Source organism: Hyaena hyaena, unplaced genomic scaffold (genome assembly GCF_003009895.1).
Source record: "Hyaena hyaena isolate Hyena2069 unplaced genomic scaffold, ASM300989v1 scaffold_162, whole genome shotgun sequence".
Classification (NCBI taxonomy): Eukaryota; Metazoa; Chordata; class Mammalia; order Carnivora; family Hyaenidae; genus Hyaena; species Hyaena hyaena.
In genome coordinates, this window is record NW_024080795.1 from 2540224 (window position 1) to 2566353 (window position 26130).

General features: G+C 39.9%; 2 protein-coding genes across 3 annotated transcripts in view; one reads left to right on the plus strand and one right to left on the minus strand.

Annotated features, from left to right (window-relative positions):
* Positions 1-10817, plus strand: part of FRMD7 (FERM domain containing 7) — a 46827-nt gene extending 36010 nt beyond the window's left edge. The window contains exons 7-13 of the mRNA XM_039239852.1: positions 730-844; positions 1261-1408; positions 4359-4454; positions 5831-5994; positions 8431-8499; positions 8611-8686; positions 9735-10817. Of these exons, the coding sequence (XP_039095783.1) occupies positions 730-844; positions 1261-1408; positions 4359-4454; positions 5831-5994; positions 8431-8499; positions 8611-8686; positions 9735-10817 (1751 nt within the window). The remainder of the gene's footprint in view (positions 1-729; positions 845-1260; positions 1409-4358; positions 4455-5830; positions 5995-8430; positions 8500-8610; positions 8687-9734) is intronic.
* A 2306-nt stretch (positions 10818-13123) lies between these two features.
* STK26 (serine/threonine kinase 26) overlaps positions 13124-26130 on the minus strand; it is a 54451-nt gene continuing 41444 nt past the window's right edge. For both annotated transcript variants that reach the window (XM_039239889.1, XM_039239890.1), the window contains 8 exons: positions 22116-22224; positions 21874-22031; positions 19960-20145; positions 18649-18797; positions 17321-17414; positions 16805-16867; positions 16585-16721; positions 13124-14889 (listed from right to left, as the gene is read on the minus strand). In XM_039239889.1, coding sequence (XP_039095820.1) covers positions 14865-14889; positions 16585-16721; positions 16805-16867; positions 17321-17414; positions 18649-18797; positions 19960-20145; positions 21874-22031; positions 22116-22224 — 921 coding nt within the window. In that variant the 3' untranslated portion in view covers positions 13124-14864. The remainder of the gene's footprint in view (positions 14890-16584; positions 16722-16804; positions 16868-17320; positions 17415-18648; positions 18798-19959; positions 20146-21873; positions 22032-22115; positions 22225-26130) is intronic.

Here is a 26130-nt window from a genome sequence, read left to right on the forward strand (position 1 = left end):
CAAAATACCAGAAGACTAGGTGGTTTAAATGACAGAAATGTATTTTCTCACACTTCTGGAGACTAGTAATCCAAGGCTGAAGGTTTGGCAGTTTTGGTTTCTTCTGAGTCCTCTCTGCTTGGCTTGCAGATTGTTGCCCTCTGGATGTATCCTCACCTGGTCTTTCCTCTGTGCGCTTGCATTCCTGGTGTCTCTATGCGTGTTCAAATTTCCTCTTCTTGTAAGGACACTAGTCAGATTGGATTAGGGCCCACCCTACCGACACATTTTAATTTAATGCCTTCTTTATAGGCCCTATCTCGAAATACAGTCACATTCTGAGGTACGGGTGTTTAGGACCTCCACGTATGAGTTTGATGGGGTTTGTGGGGGGCACAATTCATCCCATAACAGGAACCGATGAGAAGAAGAAGAGATCATAAACAGAATGTGGAAGAAGAAACTAATGAAATACTCATCTGTGATCTTGGAGACTTTAAGTCCTACATCTTGGCTGTGATTTACTGTACTGAGACTTCATAGCAAGCCACTGCTTCTGATTTGAAAAAGACCCAGTTAGTTCCACCCGTAACCTAAAACATAAATATATATAAATCATGGGATGGGAGGCCTAGTGTTATATTGGTTGCAAAGAAGGGGCTGTTTGGGGGAGGTCAGAGAGTCTGCTGGGTGCCCCACTGCTTAACTCCTAAATGCGAATGTGAAAAGTATCACTTTTCTGTCATGCAGCAGAACTAGGAGACTTTCATGAAGAAACAGATAAGAAACATCTGGCACAAACCCAGTACTTACCGAACCAAGACTGTTTAGAGAGCAAGATCATGCACTTTCATCAGAAGCACGTGTAAGTACTTCATCAGGCACCTGCTTGCACTAGTGGGAACACTGACACTGGGGACAGGCTCTTAAAATCAAGTCCTGGGGTGCCTGAGTGGCTCAGTCGATTAAGCGTCCGACTTCCGCTCAGGTCATGACCTCACAGTTTGTGGGTTCTAGCCCTGCGTCGGGCTCTGTGCTGACATCTCAGAGCCTGGAGCCTGCTTCACATTCTGTGTCTTCCTCTCTCCTTACCCCTCCCCTGTTTGTGCTCTGTTGATCCCTCTCTTGAAAATAAACATGAAGATATTTTTTTTTTAAAGCAAGTCCTTAAGTCAGAGAAGCTTTGAGCTCAAGAAAACACTGAGCTCCTCTTGGAGCCCTTAGGGTGCAGGTGTCATTCTTGCTCCATTTATTAGGCTCACAAATTCTTTCCCTTTGCAGCAGCAGGAGCCCGGCTGAATCTGACATTCTGCTCCTGGATGTAGCAAGGAAGCTGGATATGTACGGTATCAGGCCTCACCCCGCTAGTGATGGTGAAGGGATGCAGATCCACCTGGCTGTTGCTCACATGGGAGTACTGGTGTTACGGGTAACAACTCTTTCCTTTAAAGTCCTGTGGCTTTGGGGGTTACATTTGCACAAACGTGGGTGTCCATTCCTGAAGTGACCTCACCCCTCAGTATTACTACCTGCCAGAAAGGGAGGAGACACTTGCAAGTGTCTTGGGTAAGTCTTCTCCCCTTGATGTGCTTTGCCTCCATTTATGGTCTGTAACTGTGTTAACTCAGAGGAGTTCACATATTAGGGATTTTGGTATCTTGAAGGCTTAGGCTGTGACGTAAAGTGCACTCACCTTGTCCAAATCCACCAGAAATAACCCAAAGGGTCCAAAATGTGTTGTTCTCATTCAGTTATTGTTCCACTGGAGATGCCCAGGGCCGGCTGGTAGGGAATTAGAGCCCACTGTGCCAGCAATTGCTTCTGTTTACTGGTTTGTCCTTTCCTCAGGACTTTGTTTTTCAGATTAAAAACCAACTCAGGCCTCTCTGGTCCTCGGTCATCATGAATCCTCACTCCAAGGAACCTGACTAGTCTATTAGGTCTCCTCATGTGCGTGAACATTCAATGAATTTAGACACAACTGAAAGTTCAAGAGCACTTGCATAACCTTCAGAATGATAGGCAGAAGGGTGCCTGGGTAGCTCAGTTGGTTAAGCATCTGACTCTTGATTTCATTTCATGGTTTATGAGTTTGAGTTACGTGTCCGGCTCTGCGCTGACAGCACAGAGCCTGCTTGGGATTTTCTCTTTCCAAGAGAAAGAGAAAGATTTCCCTCTCTCTGCCCTCCCCTGCTCATACTCGCTCTCTCTCTCTCTCTCTCTTAAAAATAAATAAACAAACAATGATGGGCAGATAGCTGGACAGGTTTGGGAAAAAATCACTTGCGAGAGAGGAAGGGATGAGCTCGGGCCCACTGACCCCCAGGACCAAATTAGAGTACTGAAGTAAGTCACAAGGAATCAGGTACAGACTCAGCTAAAAGAATCTTGACCTTCTCATTTTTCTGGTTGTAAACTTTGCGGCATGAGAGTCACACTTGATGGCAAAAGACCTAGCGGGTCACAGGCATACCTGTTCTCCCAGGAGGTAGTTTTTATCCACTCCCCTCTAAGCCCCGACCCTTGCCATTTCTTCCTGCATGGGAGAAAATGGGGGAGGGCAGAAGAGCAAATCCATCATGGCAGTTGTGATCTCTTCCAGTGTGAATACTTCTGGGGGCAGTGTGGAATCATGTAACCCCAGTCTATTTTGTCCTACCCCAAATCCAGTCAAAGAATACTTAGGTACTGAGTACTTTCTATGTGTTCTTCATTCATTGTATTCTAATTTTCTTTTTTAAATAAAACCAGCGTTACTGAGATATAATTTGCATACCATAAAATTCATCCATTTTAATTTTAAGTTTAATTCAATGGGTTTGAGTACTTTTAGAGTTGGGCAGCAATCTATTCATTCAACCTCTGTCAGTATAGTTATCATACATCCACCCTGTGCCAGACACTAGAGGTACAGAGATAAGTAGGAATGATCCTGACTTCATGGACCTTTCATTCTAATAGGGGTAAGATAGATAATTAAACAAGTAATTTTATTTTTTATTATTTTTTAAACATTTGTTTATTTATTTATTTATTTTGACAGAGAGACAGAGACAGAGAGCATGAGCAGGGGAGGAGCAGAGAGAGAGGGAGAGAGAGAGAGAATCCTAAGAGTGGGGATTGATCTCATGAATTGTCAGATCATGACCTGAGCCAAAACCAAGAGTCAGATGCCTAACTGGCTGAGCCACCCATACACCCCTAAACAAATATTTTTAAACCAATATAATGTATTTGTGCTTGAAGAAGTGTGGGATGCTATGGTAACACATGTGAAAGGACCTCAACATTTAAGCTAAGATCTGACGGAAGTTGTCCAGATCAAAGTGATAGGATTGGTAGGTGAGGGATGGGGTTCCAAAGGACACACAGAGAAAGGCCCTAAGAGGGGTAAAGGATGGCATAATCAAGAAACTGGCGTCAAGCATGACCCATGGTTCCTATAATTAAGATACTCCCATTTTACTTGGAGAGACCAGAGAAATAGTGACCAGTAGCAGCCAGTAAGTAATCGAAACCTAATTTATCACATTTATTTGAAGTTGTGCAACTATATACTGCAAACTAATAAATGTGGTTATCTACAGAGAATGGATAGATAGAGACAGAGGGACAAAGATAGGAGTGATGGTGGTAAGAGCGAGGTTTCTCAACGTCTATATTTTTGTATACCTTTGATTTTTGAAGCATGTGAACAAATATCAGCTAACCAACAGATAAACTAACCGACCAATCAGCCAACTAACCAACTAAAAGAACTAAATGGTTTGGGGTGTTCAGGAGAGCCAGGGAGTTAAGAGGAGTTAGAAATGGGTGTAGGCTGCCATAGTTATACAGAATACTTTAGAGGGGGTGCTGCCAGACTGGCAAGAAATCTTGGCTATGAGGAAGGCAATTCTAGGTAAGGAGAATGAGGAGCCCTCTGGGAGGGAAGGTACAGAGTTGGATGGAAGACTGTTTTCTAGGATCAGTCAGAGAAACCCAGCCAAAAGTGTTTAGAGTCGATGATGCATGCAGTGAGGAGCTATTGGAGGTGTTTGAATAAATGGAGTGGCAGTTGAATATGGAAACATAGGAAGGGGGTGGGATTAGAGAAGCTATTGCAGTAATCCGTTTCTACTATGATCTCCCTATCCTGGTTGGGAACCTTTCCCAGGTATACTCCTTCTTGCTGGCATTTTGGAGCAGCCTTGTGTCCACCTGGAATGCCTTCTGTGGCCATAGCATCTGCCTCGTACAACAGGATCAGTCTGTGCAAGAGACAGATCAAGGATGGTCCTATGCACAGACGTGCATTTTCTAGCAGGTTCTCTCTCATTGTCTTCCAAACCGGCTTTTGCTGACATTCACCTTCAAGTCTGCCATGTGTTTCATTATAGGGAAATACAAAGATCAATACTTTCAACTGGGCTAAAATCCGCAAGTTGAGTTTTAAGAGAAAGCATTTTCTCATCAAACTTCATGCCAACATCTTGGTAAGTAGCTTTCTAATAAATTCTACTTTCTGTTCACTTGGGATTTCTTGGTTGTTTCAGCAAATGGTTTGAATGTGGGTGGTGAAAGCTGGCTGGCCCTGAGGGGTGATGTACTCCCTCTTTTGCCTCTACATAAATAAACCAGAGCATTAGTCATATTTTTACTTGAGGCAGAACACCAAGAAATCCTATTGGCAGTTCAGAATGAATAAACTAGTAGGAAAATGGGGTGGCTGGAATGAAAGACAAGTCTCCTTAAAAAAAACATTATTTTTTCAGGGATTTGAGAAGTCAAATGGAAGTGAACAGATCTAGGACTATGGACATATTAATTTGATGTTGTCTGCCCCATTTTATAAAGTATTTTCATCCCCCTTCATTAAACAAAAATAATTGAACACCTACTATTTCCCGAAGCAGGATCTAGGGACTTGTGGTTGTAGATTAAGCAAAAGAAGGAATTGGTGGTCAAGGCTGCTTTGTATAGGGGGAGACAAAGATGCTACAAAGGATGGTCTTTTGTGACTATAAAGGAAATGAAAAATGTGTATCAACTCATATTTTGACCCACAGAAGATTCAGTAGCTTGGGCTTCATCCTCTGGATATTAGCCTTACATAAAAGCATGTGTTTGAGCAGTTTAGGAGACTGTATCCAGTATGAACCTTGTGGCGTGTCCCAGGGCTGCATGTAGAAACCTGGGAAGGAACAAAAAAAGGTGGGAAGGGTGGGAAGGGTCAGCAGAAAATAGGACTGCATGCAGCGTGGCCAAATGGGGTTATATAGTGGGTCAGGGGATGGAGCAAACTTGAACTTTAGGTCTGGAAGGCTAAGCTCCCCTAAAGCTGATTAGAATATGCTAAGTGAGTAATACAGAGCATTGTAGAACAAGGCAGCATAGAGAGGACAAAGTGTTCCTAGCTGGTATGTTAGAAAAGACTCCTATACATGTAATCATCCTATAAAGCCTACCATCTGTAAGGAAATCCTCTCTTCCCTCCAACCCCATTTCCTGTTGGTCATTTATAACTTCTCGTCACCTTGAAAGGATGTCCTTTGATGTTAATTTTAAACTAATTTACAACTTCATAAAAATGTTCCTGGCAGAGAAGAGGGGGTAAAAAAGCGTTTGAGGTGAGGGGGCTGCAAAGTGAGATTGGCTTCTCAGAGAAGGCTCTGTTTTTGAGCAGTGGCCCTGTCCCTTCCTCGGAAGGTGGCCAATCATTTGGTTTTAGTAGGTGTGAAGCCTATAGGGAGCCAGGTGGAAAATCAGAAGCTGCATGGGCTCCTGGTCCAATAGTTTGGAAAGCATTGGGATTTGAAGTTCTTTGAGATTCTTGAAGGATGTTTTGCTTGATGGAAATTGGTTTTTACAGGCATTGTGCAAGGACACCTTGGAGTTCACCATGGCCAGCCGAGATGCCTGCAAGGCTTTCTGGAAGACTTGTGTGGAGTACCATGCTTTCTTCAGACTTTCTGAAGAGCCCAAATCAAAGCCCAAAACTCTACTCTGCAGCAAGGGCTCCAGTTTCCGCTATAGGTAATTAAATATTATTGCACATAGGCAAACTGTACACATACTTTCTTTTCAGTAACATGGGAGGCAGTAGGAGGAGCTGAATTCTGGAAGCAATACAGAATCCATTTAAGTCACTTAAAGGGTGATACCCTTTATGGCTCATTCTCCGTGTGACATATTAGTTCAATATTTCCTAACTGGGAAGAAGGAGGGAAGCTTCCTAGCAAGGGGTTAGATCAGAATATTGACAAGCATGGGGGGCGAGGGACAGATACTGTTTGAGAAGACGTATTTAATGAACCTATTGTTTTCCTTATATGCAACATCTATGCAAGACATGGAAAGGGAAGCTTAAGAACATCTGTTTGGTGGTGGTTAGGTGAGAGCATGAGAAAACACTGGAGGAGCTAAGGGAGGCAAAAGATTGAGCAATATGGCAGCAGAGGCTCCTTATGGCAGGTAACACTTTAGAGGAACGGAAGCGAGGTCAAAACAAGATCTTGTTTTACTTGAACACATCAGCCTAGTAATTCTTTGGAAGAAGCTTTCAGAACTCTTATTAATGTAAAAAAAAAAAAATCCGAATTGAATATTCCCCATAGGGGATTTTCAAATAGTGGAAGCCTGCCTCAGTAAGAATTGAGATTTTAAAAACATACATATTTTTGATGGAATCCTTCCAAAATGTATTTTACAAATTCCTACCTTCTTAAACAGATGATACTGAGCGTATTTTGCCCTTTTCTTAATCACCTGAGTTATTATAAACATCACTTACTAACCTGTGCAGGCAGCTGTAGTGCAGTGATGGCCTCAGGGCGGGGGAGGAATGTCAGTCCCTGCACCCCAGTGATAAATGGCTCAGAGTTTTTGGGTTTTATTATTTTTGTGATTTCTTTTTTGGCTTTTGTGTTTCTCTCAGCTGGCTTTCTTTGCTGGTGGGTGTCTGGCTGGAAGCAAACCTCTTCTACTGTTTTAGTTTGCTGTTTTTCTTCTGTCATGAATTTGGAAACCAGATAAATAGCCTTATTAGAAATTGTGTGGGGCGCCTGGGTGGCTTAGTCGGTTAAGCATCCGACTTTCGCTTAGGTCATGATCTCGCAGTTCGTGGGTTCGAGCCCCGCGTCGGGCTCTGTGCTGACTGCCAGCTCAGAGCCTGGAGCCTGCTTCAGTCTGTGACTCCCTCTCTCTCTGACTCTCCCCTGCTCACGCTGTCTCTCTCTCTCTCTCTCCTAGAAATAAATAAAAAAACATTAAAAAAAAAATTTAAAAAAAAAAAAAAAAAAAAAGAAATTGTGTATAGGGGCACCTGGGTGGCTCAGTCAGTTAAGCATCCAACTCTTGGTTTTGGCTCAGGTTGTGATCTCGTGGTTTACTGAATTTGAGCCCTGCGTTGAGCTCTACACTGATAGTGCAGATCTTGCTTGGGATTCTCCGCCCCTCCCTGCCATTCTCTCTAAATAAATAAACAAACTTAAAGAAACATTAAGAAAAAAAAGAAATTGTATCTAAATTTAGAGGTAGGGAAAAGGCCTTCATAGAAAAGTATATTAGTTTTCAAGGCCAGAATTTTTAACTGTTATATAGTCCTGTTCAGAAGCTTCTTTTAAAATAGTTTATTGTCAAGTTGGTTTCCATATAACACCCAGTGCTCATCCCCACAAGTGCCCTCCTCCATGCCCATCACTCCCTTTCCCCTCTCCCTCACCCCCATTAGCCCTCAGTTTGTTCCCAACATTCAAGAGTCTCTCATGGTTTGCCTCCCTCCCTCTCCCCCACTATTTTTCCCCTTCTTCTCCCCCATGGTCCTCCGTTAAGTTCCTCCTAATCCACCTATACGTGCAAACATATGGTATCTGACCTTCTCTGCCTGACTTATTTCGCTCAGCATAACACCCTCAAGGTCCATCCATGTTGCTACACATGGCCAGATTTCATTGTTTCTCATTGCCATGTAGTATTCCATGGTATAGATAAACCACATCTTCTTGATCCATTTGTCAGTTGATGGATATTTAGGCTCTCTTTTAAAAATTTCCTGGGGTCTGAGTAGTTGAGGTTGATATATGCCTGATATTTGGATAAATAGGTCTTATTCTTAATTACTGTGACAATCAGAGATTCATGGCTTATGTCATTCGTGTGGACTCTTGACTTCAGCAGTAAATGAAGCTTTCAAGTTTTAGTAGCCTACTCTATGGCTACTGTTAATAAAATGTCTATCTAGGGGCACCTGGGAGGCTCAGTCAGTTAAGCATCTGATTTCGGCTCAGGTCATGATCTCACAGTTCTTGAGTCCAAGTCCCTCATCAGACTCTGTGCTGTCAGCAGAGAGCCCACTTCAGATCCTCTGTCCCCATCTCTCTCTGCCCCTCCCACACACACTCACACCTGCTTTCTTTCAAAAATAAACATTAAATTTGTTTTTAAAAAATGTCTATTTCATTCTTAAAATAGTGGAAGAACCCAACGGCAGCTTTTGGAATATGGAAAGAAAGGGAGGTTGAGGAGCTTGCCATTTGAGAGGTACATGGTTTTCTCTCTCTCATGTTGATTTTAAGTTGAATGTATAGAATGATATGTGTTCTGTATGTGCATGAAGACCATTTCAATTCCTTCTCTGTTTGGGGATTTCAGGAAACATTACCCATCTCAGTACCATGAACGACAGTGCAGGTCCTCACCAGACCTCCTCTCTGATGTATCAAAACAAGTAAGGTTTCTGAAAATTCCTTCTTCTTTAGATAAATGTAATGCATCTACATTTCAAATGCTTTTAAGAATTGATTCTGCCAGAATCTCCCAGTGTGTAAAAAGGTGACTCTGTTTGAATAGGCTAGCTTCCTAGGGAGGTCTGTCAGCTCAGCCTTTCCAGCCGATAGAAGACCATTTAATAAATGGCCACTGGTGTGTACCTTATAGACTGGAAGGATCTGGCACATCTTTAAATAGCAACTTGTATTGCTAACATATTGAAAAATGCAGATCCAAATGAATTTCTATGGTGTTGCACGTTTAAACCTAAAAGCTTTTCTTTTTCACCTAATGAAAATCTTAAGGCTTAGAGGGAGCTATAAGGTCTTGGGTTAACATTTTAAAGTACTCTTGCTGTGTAATTTTGTCACTCAATTTAAGAACAAAGTGCTGTTCTTCTGGAATAGTGAGATGATGGCTTCATTTGAGTTTTATAGCATTAACCATGTTAATTACTTTTCTTTGGCTCTCCTTAAAAAAAAATTATAGGTCTCACAAACTCTCATGTCTTCATTCAGGTCATACGCAATTTTTATCTCAAAAGTGTCACAGAGGTATAATGCTTGAAGGTACCATCTAATATATGACCCTCTCATGCCATCATAGCCCTTCTTCCCACCATTTTGCAGAAAACAGGGAGGAAGCTGGAGCAAGGAGGTTAGGAGACTTGCCTAAGGTCACATGGCAAGTCAAAGGCAGAACTGGAACCAGAAAGCAAAAGCCCTGCCTAAAGTACCGTGCTTGCTGGAGCACATGGAGAACTCAGAGGCTGGGCTTGGGGTGGCAGTGAGAAAGGAGAGGGTCCTGTGTATTTTTTAGCACACGGATTGGGATATGGTACAATTTATTGCCCTGCCTGTATATATTTATCAACCCGGGACTGTAACATGGATTGAAATGACCATGTGAGAAATACCTTTGGGAAATTCGAGGCCAGTTTGGATCCCTGCCCCCACCCCCACCAAATGGCTCTTCTCTTCTTTCACCAACATGTCCTCCCTCTCAAGGTGGAAGATTTGAGACTAGCCTATGGCGATGGGTACTACCGAAACGCGAATGGGGGGCGTGCATCAGAGCCCGTGCTGGACAGGAGGAGGAGGAGCTCCGCGGCAGAGGGGACGTTTGCAGGTGCGCCGGAGCGGTCCAAACCAGAGGCGGACCCCACATTGTTACATCAGTCCCAGAGCAGTTCCTCTTTCCCTTTTATTTACACAGACCCCGTCTTTAATACTGACCCTGATCCCAGAGACTACTTCGAGGAAAGGAGTCCTCTGAGCTCCTTCCAGCCAAGCTGTAAGTTTGCTGACAATCACATGAGCACACCTTCTGGCCTCACGAGCAAAGTGAGCCCAGCGAGGCGGCTGACTTACACAGATGTGCCCTATATTCCTTGTACTGGTCAGCAGGTCGATATTATGCCTCCCCAAGTCTTTTTTTACGTGGACAGACCACCCCAGGTGCCCAGACGGTCACCGATCTTGGCAGAGGAAACGGAAAGGCCAGACAGCTGTGCAGGGCCCGCTGCAGTGAAGCCAGCCAAAAGAAGCCCACGGAATGTCAGAATGAAAAGCTTTCAGCAAGACTTTGAAGGACTCAAAGAAGCTATGGCCAGGACCAGTGGTAGGACCAACATCAATGTAGGTCTGGAAGTGGGAGACCCAAATTTAGAAGATGCGTTTGCATATAACATTCAGGAGCAAACCCCTAAACGATCCCAGAGCCAATCAGATATGAAAACAATCCGTTTTCCTTTTGGATCGGAATTTAGACCTTTAGGGCCTTGTCCTACTCTGAGTCGTAAAGCTGACCTTTTTCCATACATGTTTGCAGAGCAGGAGCTTCCCACAGTTTTAATGGATCAGGGAGCAGCAGAAAGATACATAGCTAGTGAATCCAGTGATTCGGAATCAGAAATTCTTAAATCAGACTACTACTCTTTGTATGGCAAAGGGATAAGGTCACCCATGGCCAGAATCCGCTTATCTTCTGGTAGTCTACAGCTAGATGAAGAAGACGAAGACAATTCTTTCAGCACACCGACTGCTGAAGACAGGACTTTGTTAAAACCATGTAATTACTTTTTAGCTTAAAAGTGTGAATGCCAGGAACATTCCTGGGCCAGTTCCATGTTGCCAACTTAGGTTAAAAAACAGAAAAGGAACCTTCTGCACAAACCATTTTCTTAGTTACTATTCATTGGCATTAAGAAGGGAATCTCCTGAGTTTGGGCACCTAGCTTATGAAAGATCCAGCTGCTGCTTCATTCCTCAAGCTCCCCTCTTCAATTTCCTCCGAAGTGACTCTCGAACATACCTTCTCATCACCAGCACTGTGGTGTGGTGAGGTGGCCATTTGTCAGCTCCATGATACATTTCCCTATAGAGACATTATCAATGAAGTTCACGCTCTTCTACACTGAAGAATGGGGACAGTGTGGGTTGGCATATAGAATTGGCTTCTGAAGTCCTTTAGTGATTTAGTAGAGTGTGACTATGTTGGTCATTTTGTTCTTAAACCATACTGTGACTAAAGGTTCCAGTAAAAATGTTTCTGTGATATGTTAAAGATTTTGATTTTTATAACATATATTAGGGGGAGCATGGCCCTCCAGTATCTCAGGAATAAGATGGTGGCATACATCCTCTAAGCAGAATACAAGTTTATGATGCATCTAGGACTTGGAAGAATTCTCAACCTCAGAAATTCATGATTTAATTTCTAAAGCCAGATATATGCCTGATGAAGATACAATGTTTGACTTATTTCTCTATTCTTAACTATTACATGTAGTGAAAGATAAAAGTCAACATGTTGGTTTATCTTTCTCCTCCAAGACTTAGGATTTTTTGCATGTATGTAGGCAAGGAAATGAGATGAATAGAATTTTAATAAAGAGTGGTGAACATCCATTTATTAAAAAAAATAAGTTTCAAGTATGATCTTCATTTTTTATTATTCTTTTTAAAAGTTTGTCTAGAGAGAGAGAGAGAGCAAGCAAGCAGAGGAGGTGCAGAGAGGGAGAGAGAGAATCCCAAGCAGGGATTCTGCACTGCACTGTCAGAGCCTGATGTGGGGCTTGATCTCACAAACTGTGAGATCATGATCTGAACTGAAATCAAGAGGTGGACACTTAACCAACTGCGCCAACCAGGCACCCCTGAGTCTTCATTTTGTTTTAAGCAATTTCAGAAATAATCACTTCTGGTTTATTACTAAAGGAAGGGACAGTTAGAGAACAAGAAAAAGGAAGGAGGCAGGTGAAAATGTATAGTCAGGGATGAAGTGGTTGAATTGCCATTACTGAAAAGAAAAAGGATTGTGCCAAAATCAGACTGAGTTCGTGAACCGAGATTCTATTCTTGACCCATTCAGAATTTCCCTACTATTCCCCCTGGAGGTTACATCATTATTTTCTGAGGACTTCGTTTATTGATTTTAATGATAAGTACAACATATTTACAAGACAATGTTGGGTACTAACTTCAAAGAAATGATGCAATTACATAAGGAAGGTATTTTTATATATGACTTAATGGAGAAAAGATGGATGGAATCATTTTCTTACTTTCCTTGTCCTTACATCAGAAAATATCCTAATATCCCTTTCTCTAGCCCTTGCCCACATTCTAGCACTTTTTTTCCCTGTTCCTGAAATCCTACCCAGTTAACTCACAAATCTAGAAAAGCTATCCATCTATCTATCTATCTATCTATCTACCCATCCATGTATATTTATTCATTTGAGAGAGAGAGCGGGAGCATGGGAGGGGCAGAGAGGGAGAGAGAGAATCCTAAGCAGTCTTTGTGCTGTCAGCATGGAGCCTGATGTGGCTGACGCTCTATCTCATGAACCATGAGATCATGACATGAGCCAAAATAAAGACTTGGACACTTAAATGACTGAGCCACCTACACGCCCCAAGAGAAGCTATTTAATAGTAAGAATATACTGAAGCTCCGTTACCTATGTGTTAATGCTATAGATCCTCAAAGCTATATTAAGTTCATCTTTGACCTTTTCTCTAGGAAAAACTCATATTCCTTTAGGCTTATATGCTATTTCTCATCTCAACCCTGGAAGTCTTTGTGAAATTTGTTTTCCAAAAAGAACTATAGGGTTCAAGTCTGTGTATGATTTCCTAAAAAAACTATCGTTAGGGTGGCCATATAACTTATTGTCCAACCTAGGACATTTCTGAGTGAAAGAGGACTCTATCAATAATTTCATCAGGACAGGAGGGCAAATCTTCACTATTGCTATTATCAATGCTTGAATATGAAGAATACCTTCTAGTTTCTAATGGAGACGTTGGTGTTAAACTTCTAACAGCAAATTAAAGGGCAAAGGAGAAAAAATTTGAAATAATTAAAATATGACACCACAACCCCTTTGAGAACCAGGAAATTTAAATATTTATTTTTAAACCCCCCACAACACTGGAGTATGTTTCACGTAGAAACAGTTTACAGAACTAGTAACTATAATGAATAAGCAGTACAATTCCTACCCATGATGCAGCTGTGTTGTCAAGTTTCAAATAATCAATTTATAAATTTGTTACTTTTGCTTTTACAAAAATATTCATCTAACCCATGACATGAGTTGCAAAATTATTCCTAGACCTCTATAGATTATAAACTGTAACTGACTTTCAGTTCCATAGCAGGTGAACATTTCAACTGAATCATTACTTCAAAATACAATGTGTTAAAAGTAATTGTTACAGTATAGGCACCAATGAATTTTCTTGGCATATGACATGACCACAACTTATTCAAGTGTCTGTATTATTACAGAAAAAGAGGAGGTAATGGCCACTTTGACTAAAACCTGTATTCTTTACTTGAAGAACATCTTCCTTCTAATATTTGGCAATTATTCAGGTTTGTAGAAATGATTTCTGTGCAAAAACCAAACTGCGCAGATCTAAACAACCAGATGTTAACTATCAAAACTAATTAATATCAATAATTCTATAACTACTGAAAATATAGCCCCAGTTCAGAACTTAGGCATGCATAATATATATATTTAAAAGAAAAAAGGTATTACCCATGTAACAGTACCATAAATATAACAGCTAATTAACTGTACAGTCTAACTTAACATTGTATGGACACAGATCATTCTGTACTATGATTATTTTCATATGAACTAGAAAATGCTTATTTAAATACCCTTTCAAAAATGAACAAACGATGTTTATGTACTAGATAATTATGAAGAACAAAAAAGTATAAATAGTTTATAGGACATTTTACTACCATGACAAAAATATGCTGGTGTAAGTTATATTCATACCTGTTTATCAGGTATTTAATCACATGATTATCAGCTTTTTTTAAGCTCCCCAAATCCAAGCATATAATATGTGATATTAATTGAAGATTTTCAAAACAAAGCCCAATTCCTCTAGTATTGCCAAAACCCCATCCTTGGCTAATTAGTATTGCTTTAAATTTTCAACCATGTTAAATGGGGGATAATAGCCTCTTCTAAAAGAGAAGGTAAATACTATTGCTACATGCTGCCTATAAATGCTTCAAACACAGGGCTCTCAAATGTGATTATCATTGAGCTGCCTGGGATATCATACCAACTTGGTAGAAGAGTCAATACTTTTCTGGGATTCATTTCCAAGAGCTTATTAAAAACTTCTGTCCTAAGAAGATAAGACTTGTTTCCACCTCCCCACCCATAGTCATTTTTAGAATATGCTTGGTTTAAAAAAAAAGTGTTTTGAGGCTTGATGATTTACAAATGTTGAATATTTAGGATGACTTTGAAAGACCTGTATGTTTCTTGAGTGTAGAGTTAACTAAAGATCAAAACATGAAAGGTATTCATCACAGTAACTTAAGTAATAATGATACCTAAAAGCAAAACTGTATCTCAACATTTAGTAGAATACAGGTGAAACTATAGTATTAAAAGTTATTCCTTACAAAATAATCTCTTTAAGATATAAAGTGATAAACACCATCACAAAATAGCTGAAGAGCTTCTTCCAAATCTTCAGTGTTGCAAAGATCCAAAAGGCACATGTAGCTCATGAGTTAAGCATTGTTAAGCTTTAAGTAGCTTTGGTGGGTTTCTCTGGCTCTGTATGAAATAGAAGCCAGTAATAAGAAGTTCCTTAGGGGGATTCATCTGCTGAACACCTATAAAATGAAGAAAAACTTAAATGGATATATAACTATGTATGTTTATATTTCTCAGCTATATAAACTCTGTAATGAAGGAACTGATTCAGCAAACCAAATTCTCTTACTGAATCTCCTCATGTAGAGGTTAAAATATAAAGAATTTGAAAAATCCCTTCTATATCTGATTTTACCATCTCCAACTGATTGGTCTGCAAATTGGAAAAGAGTGGGAAGTTGTCCATGAAAATCTATTGGGTCTTTTTAAATGTTTGTTTATTTTTGAGAGAGAGAGAGAGAGAGAGAGAGAGAGGCAGAGAGAGAAAGAAAAAGACAGAGAATCTCAAGCAGGCTTCACACTGTCAGCACAGAACCTGATGCGGGGCTCGAACTCACGAACTGTGAGATCACTACCTGAGCCGAAACCAAGAGTCAGATACTTAGCTGCCTGAGCCACCCAGATGCCTCCAAATCTATGGGATTTTTAAGAAGAGCTTTAGTTTATGTGTACAAGTATGCTTCATCCAACAGAAGATCCATCAGAGTACATGATTTTATAGGCTATATAGTTTGTTCCAATTTGATCCCAGTGGCATCACAATTACAAAAACAAGTAGAAAGATGCAGCGATGGGCACCTGGGTGGCTCAGTTGGTTGAGTGCCCAACTTCAGCTCAGGTCATGATTTCATGGTTCATGAGTTCGAGCCCCGCATGGGGCTCTCTGCTGTCAGCACTGAGCCTGCTTCAGATCCTCTGTCCCCCTCTCTCTCTGCCCCTTCCCTGCTCATTCTCTCAAAAATCATAACTAAAAAAAATTTTTTCAAAAGAAAGATGCACTGAGAAGTGATATATTGGGATTGAGGCTAGAATTAGTATGGCTTTATAACTTGTTTGAGCTAAGGAGTTCTGTGTGTTTGTGCATGCATACAGAGTCTTGTTTAAAAAGAGAATTTGCAAATGAAATGTATGAAGTTTATTGAAGTTAAACCAACAGCTCAAGAGACAGTGTGGAAACTGAAGTCAATCATAAGGACGTTTTATAGTCTTCAGTGACCTCCTCCTCTTAAAATCCTTCCCTTAACTTTTCTTACAGGGTTAAACTTTAGCACTGGAAACTATGTGAATAGTAGTGTGATGAGAATGAAAGAATGAAAGCATTCCTAAATGGTATTTACAAGGGCCCAAATAAAAATATGCTCCACAGGGGCGCCTGGGTGGCTCAGTCGGTTAAGAGTCTGACTTCGGCTCAGGTCATGATCTCGCAATCCGTGGGTTCAAGCCCCGCATCAGGCTCAGTGCTGACAGCTCAGAGCCTGGAGCCTGCTTCAGATTCTGTGTCTCCCTTTCTCTCTGCCCCTCCTCTGCTCACTCTCGGTCTCTGTCTCTCAAAATAAAGACATAAAAAAGAAGAAAAAAAATATGCTCCACAACCTTTTGTTTATATTCCTGCTATCAGGCGGAGGAGAAAAACAACAAAACAGGCCATTTCATTCAGTGGAAAACAACCTGTAATGCCCGAAGATAATAATTCCGAAAGCTAATGTTTAAGATGGGCAACAAACAAAACAGTTTTAAAGATACCACTGTTTAAGAAGTGACTCAATAATTAGGAAAGATTGCAATGACTGAATCAAGGTAATTCTATTGCATCATAAACTAAAATCCAACAGAAAATGACAAAATAAAAATTTTAAATAACATTTCAAGCTTACTTTTGAAATTTCTCAATTAACTTCTTCACCATTTTATCTGTGATGCCAGGACAGGCGGCTTCAGCCACAGCAATACTTTTCTCGAGTTCTTCAATTGCCTGATTCCTGCTAGCATTATTCTCATCCTGCTGTTTAAGCTGAGAAAGAATCAATAGCAATAACATTTAAAATTACTATACTTCTTGACGCAGATATCCAAAGCTAATGAATACATACTTACTTCAGCAAACGCAGGTGTGATTATCATAGACAAACAGCTCAGGGTCTGTACAAGATCTTGCTCCTTTGAACAAATAATATAGATTATACACATGAAATTAAAATAACCATTCATGTTTTTCTTACTCCATAACAAGTGAACACTAATTTGAATTCTCCCTCCCAAAAGACCCAATAAGGCACATCTCCAGGCTTCCTTCCTACTCATCACTAATTCCCATCTATCATCCAGAAGGCCTCTAGCTTCTCAGATTACAATAGATATCCATAATTCCACTGGGTTTATGCATCTCTAAATAAAATGCATTTAAAAACATATCAATGGCCACTTAAATGATTCTATGGCCTTTATTTAATTAGCTCAAAACTAATGGCAAATGAAGCATACTACAGACACCAGGAGGTAGACAGGCATCTAGGGGTATTAAATTCTAATAATTTTTGGCTATCATTATCTCTCTACATAGTTCAACAGAGGCTATCAAGAGGAAGTAAGTGATCATCTCCATGTACATACTGCCCCATTCTGTAGTTTCTTTGGATCAGGCTTCTTTCGCACGGTGGTAAAGCTCCATTCAGGATGAGTATTATTTTCTCTGCTGGTGGATTCCCTAAAGAGATTGCCCAAAATACTAATATAAGTTCCTAAATAATTCAGCTTGGTGAAAATATCAAATCAATGCAGCCACACTCTGAAGAGTTGTCCCAATACAGACAAAAATCATAGTATAAAAAAGGATGTGATCTTAGTTTTAGGTAGATACCACAATACCTGGTAGAAGAGCAGTGATTCTTAACTCTTAAGTGTGCATCGGGATCACATGTGGAGACCTCTTACCATATAGAAAGGTCCGCCCACACCCCTCCCCACTGACTGGATCAGGATCGCCTATAGTGTGGCTTTTGATTCTTTAAATTTTTTAAATGTTTACTTATTTATTTTAAGAGTAAGAGAATCCCAAGCAGGCTCTACACTGTCAATGCAGAGCCCAATGTGGGACTCAAACTCACAAACTATCAGATCATGACCTGAGCCAAAACCGAGAGTCGGACGCTTAACCAACTGAGCCACCCAGGTGCCCCTTTGGATTCTTTTTCAAAGTTCCATGCACTACTTATGGCCCCTAAGGCCAACAAACCATTAAAACAAGGCACAAAAATCATCCTGGTATTTTTTATTGTTTTCAAAAGTAAGGCAATTTCTCATAAAGGCAGGACTCTGAGAGTATTGTCTAAAGAAATCTGGTGTTGCCTTTGTGCCAATTGAGACAGTGAAGAGTAAATTCTGGTATAACCTACAGATTTTCCTAGTCTAAATTTAGTTATGGACTTAGAAGATAAGATGCCAATGTAAATGCTGCAGTTAAAAAGCACCTTTTTAGGAGGGTCCAAATCACATATAAATGAATATTTAAATATATCAGTCTGATCACAGTTCAGGACATGGCCAAGGGGTGGGAAAGGCCTGGTGGTCAGTGCTTCAGAAAGATTTTGCGGGTTTCCTCCAAAGTATGAGAAGACATAGCCCCTTATCACTTTGGGCAAACTGATGTAACACTTTTAATAGAATCTTGTTCCAAAATTTTGTAATATACTCAAGTATCCACTAGGGGTTAGACCGAGACCATTTAAAACTAGAGCAATTCACTTCTAAGAAAAAAAAAAATGTTTCCAAATTCATTGTACTGCACAGACTGTGATTTTAAAAGATTTTTACAGTTTCTACTATAAAACTTGAAAATATGGCTTCCATTTTATGCTAGAGAAAGCATAGTGGATACTGGTTAGAAGATATGCAATGTTCAAACAGGCTACCTGCATAACAATGAAATGATTTGTACATACGAATCAGAGCCCTCAGAATCAGATTCATCATCACTGTGCCCTTCTGCCTTCCATCTCTTAAATCGATCTATCAGTTCGGTGAGATAAGAAGTCTTCTTTGAATTTTTTACAATAAATTTGTGTTTCAGAAGTTCTTTAGCTGTGGGACGCTAGGGAAAGATATGAAGGTCACATGAATATTTCGAGGCCCTTTATGATTGCAATGTTTGGTAAAAAAAAAAAAAAAAAAAAAAAACTTCCATTATTAAGCTGAAAAGGTATGTCTGAAAAGCATGTCTATAGACACAAAGACAGCTAAAATGCTGTAGGGCAGTGGCTAATTCTACTCTTTGAAGTGGCTCAGGGCAACCAAATTAAATTTACTACTCTGGTACCAATTTGTTCAAGCCTAATGGGCAAAAAGGTGGCCTGTCCACCAGCAAACTGGCAGGTGGGGCCTTCTCAAAAGCAGAGAGACACATGGCAAAATTTTGAAAATGGGAGTAAAAATTTACAACCATTTCACAATAGTGCTTTCAAAAATACTTTTATTTACTGTAAGTTAAAAAAAAACTGGATGAAAACTAGCAAAGCTATAACTTTATTATCATCTGCACATATCATGTGGCCCCCAGACTAATCCTTTTCCCATCACATATGAATCCATAGTGCATCTAAATACAAATGCCACATCCTGTGGGGGATAGTTCTCTCCTACTATTTTGTCAATATCAGAATGTTCATTCTCAATTTTAAAACAGTTACATCACAACTTAGTTCTTGTACATTTCTAGCTTCTAGAAGTCACCAGGCAGCTTTATTTTAGAAGCAGTAAAGCAACTGTGATCAAATCTGCCAGGTAAATGAATGGAGTTCACTAGATGTCAGTAAAAACATACAACTTCGTGTAGGAATTTCTCAATGTTAAATTTTGAAACAAGTGAAAGGCACACATAACTTTCCATGAAAAATGAAAATGCCATTGAATAAAAATGACTGTGAATAGTTACACATGTACTTTAATAATAACATCCTATAACAGGAAATTTATTTCTTAAATTTCTTTCCCACTGAAATAGGAAATGATCAATAGAATAGGGAAGAAGCTAGGGGCCAGGAGAAAGAGAAAAAGATACAAGGGAAGGAGAAAAGGAAGTAAGGATCTTATTAAGAACTGAACAGAATTAGCAAAACAGAAGGAAGAACCAAGTTTCTAGAAGGATCTTAGACAATTTTCCCATGCACTGTATTCCACACTGTGGCAAAACCACATTTGCTTTATATAGATTTAATAATAGAAAACAAACAGTAGTAATAGGAATATATACTCACAAATGACGGATCTTTGTTCAGGCAAGCATCAATAAACTCCTTAAAGGACTTTGTAAAGTCTCCAACAAGAGTTGGAGGGTTGTTTTTTGGAATAAGAAACAGAACTCTCATTGGATGCATATCAGAGTTGGGTGGCTCTCCTTTGGCTAGCTCAATAGCAGTAATTCCCAATGACCAAATGTCAGCCTGAGGCAAGAGAAAGAAAAAATATTACCTTGAAATTCCATTCCAACAGACTGCCACAAAATAGCCTGTAGCTCATATGATATTAAAGTGTCCTGAGGCACCTGGGTGGCTCAGTGGGTTGCGCGTCTTACTCTTGGTTTTGGCTCAGGTTATGATTTCACAATTCGTGAGGTTGAGCCCAGCATCAGGCTTCTTGCTGACAGTGTGGAGCCTGCTTGGGATTCTCTCTCTGCCCCTCCCCTCCTCACTCTCTCTCTCAAAATAAATAAATAAACTTAAAAAAAAAAAAAAGAGTGTCTTAAGAGGGGTGCCTAGCTGGCTCACTTGGAAGAGCATGCAATTCTTGACCCCGGGGTAATGAGTTCAAGACTCACATTGGGGGCAGAGAGGACATAAATAAATAAACAAGCAAAGTTAAAAAAATAAAGTATCTCAAGAAATGTAATGGCAATACATTTTTATTAATAGAATTCATTTATTTTAAAAAATTAACAAATTCCTGGGGCCACTGGGTGGCTCAGTCAGTTAAGTGTCTAACTCTTGATCTTAGCTCAGGTACTGATCTAAGGGTGGCGAGGTTAAGCCCCACACTGGGCTTGGCACTGGATGTGAAGCCTACTTAAAAAAAATTATCGGGGCGCCTGGGTGTCTCAGTTGGTTAAGCGTCCAACTTCGGCTCAGGTTATGATCTCACGGTTTGTGGGTTCGAGCCCCACGTGGGGCTCTGTGCTGACAGCTAGCTCAGAGCCTGGAGCCTGCTTCAGATTCTGTGTATCTCTCTCTCTCTCTCAGAAATAAATAAAACATTAAAAAATTATCAAATTCCCAAACTTTTTGCCAGGCACTACATTCTAGGCATTGAGGATTCCGGTGATGAATAAAGCAGACAAAAATCCCTGCTCTCAAGGGGCTTATGTTCTAACAGAAGAGTCAAATAAGTAAATTATACAATGTCAGGTGGTGCTAGGTTCTATGAAGAAAATAATAAGTCAGGATCACGGAATAATGGATGATTGAGCCAAGGGGCTGCAAATTTACATGGGCTGGCTAAGGTAGACTACTCTGTTAGGTAATGTTTAAGCAGAGACCTGATTGGGAGGGAAGCTATTCCAGATAGAAGGAATGGTGAGTGCAAAGGTCCTGAGGCCAGAGTGTACTTGCTATGTTTGGGGACATAGCACTGTGGCCAAAGTAGATAGAATATGGAGGAGAGTAATTAATAGGAGATGAAGCTGAAGAGGCAGACAAGGGCCAGATCATCAAGAGCCATGTAGGTGATAGTAAGGACTCTGGATTTTATTCTAAGTGGGATGGAAGGCCACTGAAGGGAATATGGTCCAAATATTATCAGCATCCAGGGAACTTATGATTTAGAAGTAACACATGACATAACTCTAGCTTTAGAAATACTTTTAGGGGCCCCTGGGTGGCTCAGTCGGTTAAGCGTCCAACTTTGGCTCAGGTCATGATCTCACGGTTCATGGGTTCGAGTCAGGCTCTGTGCTGACAGCTAGCTCAGAGCCTGGAGCCTGTTTCAGATTCTATGTCTCCCTCTCTGACCCTCCCCTGCTCACGCTGTCTCTCTCTCTCTCTCAAAGTAAATAAAAGATTAAAAAAAAGTTTAAAAAAAGAAATACTTTTAAAAGAATGAAAGTTAGGGCAGTTTATTATATAGAATAGCACACTATATGAAACATTAAAAACAACATTATACAGGTAACACTTTACTTTTGAGTCATAAGCTGACTGTTGAATAACTTCAGGAGCCATCCAAAATGGTGTTCCCACAAAGGTATTTCTTTTAATTTGTGTATCTGTCAGCTGGCCGGCAACTCCAAAGTCAGCAAGTTTAACATCTCCTTGTTCTGACAGCAAGACATTGGCAGCTAGGAGGAACAAAGAAACAAAAAACCCTCAGCTTCCTCAGAATGCAGCTATTTTTCTCAGGTTCATGTAAGATTTTTGTGTACCTTTTATGTCTCGGTGAATTTTCTTTTCTGAATGCAGATAGTCCAGACCTTTCAAAATTTCCTTTAGCATGGTAGCGATCTGGAACTCATCAAATGGACCAGCTCGAAGCTTAGGGGGAAAACACACACACTTTTTTTACAAACATATGTAAGTTCCAAACAATGAAGTTCAAAATTGGTATGATCTTTGAAATAAGGGAATCACTTAGATATATGAAGAATCACTTAGATACATGAAGCAATTCTGCTTATTAAGCCAGTATTTAAACAAAGGAGAAAAAACTAAAAAGGTGAGGGAAGAGAATAAACAAGTTAAGTCAAAGGGCTAAAATGGTTTTTTAATGATTAGATTTAATCTCTAAAGATCATACAAGCAGTGTTACCTCTGTATGTACTAGCTCTAAATCTTGATGTTCTTAAATATTTACATAAAAGATTTAAGAAATACACTTAAATAATGACAGAACTAGCTTTCTTTTCTTTCTTTCTTAAAAAAATTCTTTCTTTCTTCCTTTCTTCTTTTCTTTCTTTCTTTCTTTCTTTCTTTCTTTCTTTCTTTCTTTCTTTCTTTCTTTCTTTCTATCTTTCTTGGCTAGGAAAAAAGAAATCAGCTACTTAAATTTTGACATTTGCTATTTAAATGATTAACTATTTACACTAAACTAATTTTGAGACAGAGAGTCTCAGCAACTCAACTGAATTGTACAGATCAGGCACAGCACAATTCTTAGCATTTATATTTCTCAATAACACTGTAATGCAGGCATCCTTTCTGAGGCTGAAATTTTAAAAGTTAGCCAGGAATACAATAATTAATATGTTCATATTTTCATTGTAAAAATGATTGAATCATGAAGAAGTATGGGTTTTTTTTAACTAAATGTAACACATTTCTCTTTTCTTTTCCCTTCCCTGTCCTGAAGCCAATAGTTCCAACTGGAATACAAGGAAAGTAATGATTAGGTTTCGGGAGAACTTGTAATGGAGTATCTGAAAATCTCCCTTTAAAATAAATGGCTATTTTAAAATTCTGGTACCTCATAAAGCACAAACAGTGGACTGTACAATATTATTACAGGAAGGGTGGGAATCTGAAGCCAGGGCTGAGGTTGAGCTCTGTTTGCTGGAAGGAGGGAGGAGGTGGTGAAAATCAAACATCGCCCACTCTGCCTCACACTGGGAGGGATTCACAGCTCTTTGGCACCTTGTGTATTTCATCTTTCATGAATGCCATATTTATTCTGAATAAAGGGCACTTTCATGTTGAAATTTAACAGCTTAAAATAGAACCTATACTTCAGTTTCACCACTAAATATTAGCTGTGGTCTGGATATACTGCATACTCCGGGGATGTCCGTAGTTTAATAGGTGCTTTTCCTAGGTAACATTATCTATTTACTTATAAATCTATCAACTTCCACCCCAAAAGTTTCTATTCAAACAGTAATGATTAAAGTTGTTCTCAAAGGTAAAAATGGCATTTTATTGATGGCTGGCAATGAAATTCTGAGGTACTACCAAATAACTGAAAGACAAATGTCATACTAGAGATTTGTAGTTTGTATCACTGATCAGAAAATGTTGACAGGGCCAGAGGAGGTATACCCTCACTCACTTAAGAAACTGCGCAAGGTCTGGAGGGCCTGGGTGGCTCAGTAGGTTGACTATCTGACTTCAGCTCAGGTCATGATCTCACAGCTTGTGGGTTCGAGCCCCATGTTGGGCTCTGTGCTGATTCAGATTCTATGTGTGTCTCTCTCTCTGCCCCTGCCCCACTCACGCTCTGTCTTTCAAAAATAAATATTAAAAAAAAAGAAATTGGGCAAGGTCTGTATAAGTGATACTACTTATCATTCTGAAGGACTTCTAAAAGTGGCCTGGAGGGGCGCCTGGGTTAGGGCTCAGTTAAGTGTCAGACTGGCTCAGGTCATGATCTCAGTTTGTGAGTTTGAGCCCCACGTTGGGCTCTGTGCTGATGGCTCAGAGCCTGGAACCTGCTTTGGATTCTGTGTGTGTCTCTCTCTCTGCACCTCCCCCAAAAGTAAAATAAAAATAAAAATAAAATTTTAAAGTGGCCTGGCTAAGCCAGTATTACCTAATACAGAATTTTTAAAAATATATTTAAGTAAAAAACAAAAAACAAAAAACAAAGAAGAGGTCCTCAAGACCAACTAGCTCATCGGGTATATTTAGGTCCAGCTTAAAATTCAGGAAAAGTAAAATCTCAATTACCTGGGTACTGGAGGAAGATGGTGGAGTGGGGAAAAAGCCATGGTGGGGAAATGGGAATGGGGTGGTACAGCTGGGTTTTTCTAGTTCATTATCAGACAGAAAACTCTTTCAAGCCTTGTGGTTAAAATGTGTCCTTAGCCATGTTGACAATGATGAGAGAACAAGAAAAAGGGGAGTTGGAATGATGGAGAAGGTAAAGTAGATAGAACAGATATTGCTTTTTATTTGTAGTGCAACCTTGGGAAAAAGAATGCCAAGATCTTGTCCACTGTCCCTGGAGTCCATAATTGAATTTCTCTTCAATGATTAAAGGCTGTTCCATGTCCCTAATAGCTAATACCTCTGCCTCCAGGGCCATTGTACTGGCCTTGGGTAATTTGCCTCTATTGTCAACTGAGGACATGCAAGAGCGGGACATCTGCTCTTTCACAGACAGTGTACTTGTGGACCTGGAGATTTTCCCCACTCCTGTACTTTTAGCCAGTCCTAATGCGACGGGTTATGTCAGTACCTTCTCTTATGGTTAGCATATTGTTTCCAACTTTTGTCTTCAGTGCTCATATTTTATCCTACTAACCTTATCATATGTGTTTTTGTTGTAAGCCACTGCAATTCGTACTGGAAAGAAGTGAAGTATGATTTAAAAAAAAAATATGCTCAAATTCTGTTCATATACAACTAATTTTTTTCAAGAATGGGAGAGAATCTTAAGGTATACACTATAAAATGTTGATGTCAATTATAAGTCAAAATCACATTCCATTATTTGGGCACCAGTTTAAAGTGAGAAATACGGGGGAACCTGGCTGACTCAGTCAACATGTGACTCTATCAGGGTTGTGAGTTCGAGCCCCACGATAGGTGTAGAGATTACTTAAAAATAAAATCTTAAAATAAAGTCACAAATATCCTCTGTTCAGCATCCCTGTTGTTTTTTCTTGTCCCTCTCTCAAACCCAATCCTTCTTAGATTCCCCAAATGATAGCATTTGTTTGTACAGCACTATACATGGAGAAGAAACAGCACATTTTCTCATCATTTGCCGTCCTTAAAAGGCTAGTTAAATGTTTATAATTCAATCACAATATTATTGAATTTTTGAGCTAGGAGCACAAACCTTGAGAGATCATTAATCTAATTTCTTCATTCAACATCTGAGGAGATTAAGGCAGAGAGGTTCAATGGCGTGCTCATTATTAGCCAGCTAGTCAATGGTAGAGCCAGGTCTAGGACATAGGTCTCTTGACTTTTAGCTACAACACAGCTAAGAACATCTTAAGTTTGTTGAATTTATGTGACTTGGTATTTGTTCTATTAGGCAGAGATCAGAATGGCAGGATGAAATTAAGATCTCACAAACATTTCATTCAGAGATTACATAAAACTGACCAAACTACTACTGAGGATACAGCTCGGATTATTAGTTAGGGTTGGGCCAGTGTCCAATGCTTAACATTGCTATTGCTGATCCTGATGACAGCAGTGCACCAGCTTTGCCAATGCCCACAAAATAGGGAAGAGGCATGGTGAGCACCCTGGGGGACCAGAGAAGGTAACTGTGATAAATCTGGGAAGGGCTCTGAATATTCAAAGTGTAGAAGGAGAATCGTGGAGCAACTGAGAGGTTTCTTGTGGAGCTAATGAAAAAAACTATTGTGTAATAAAACTATATGACAAGACAAACGGAAATGGGGCCATTTGACTTTAAGAGAAAAATGAGATCGGACTCCATAAGCATGAAGGATTATTCTACAAAGAAACACCAGTTGTGTCCTATCACTA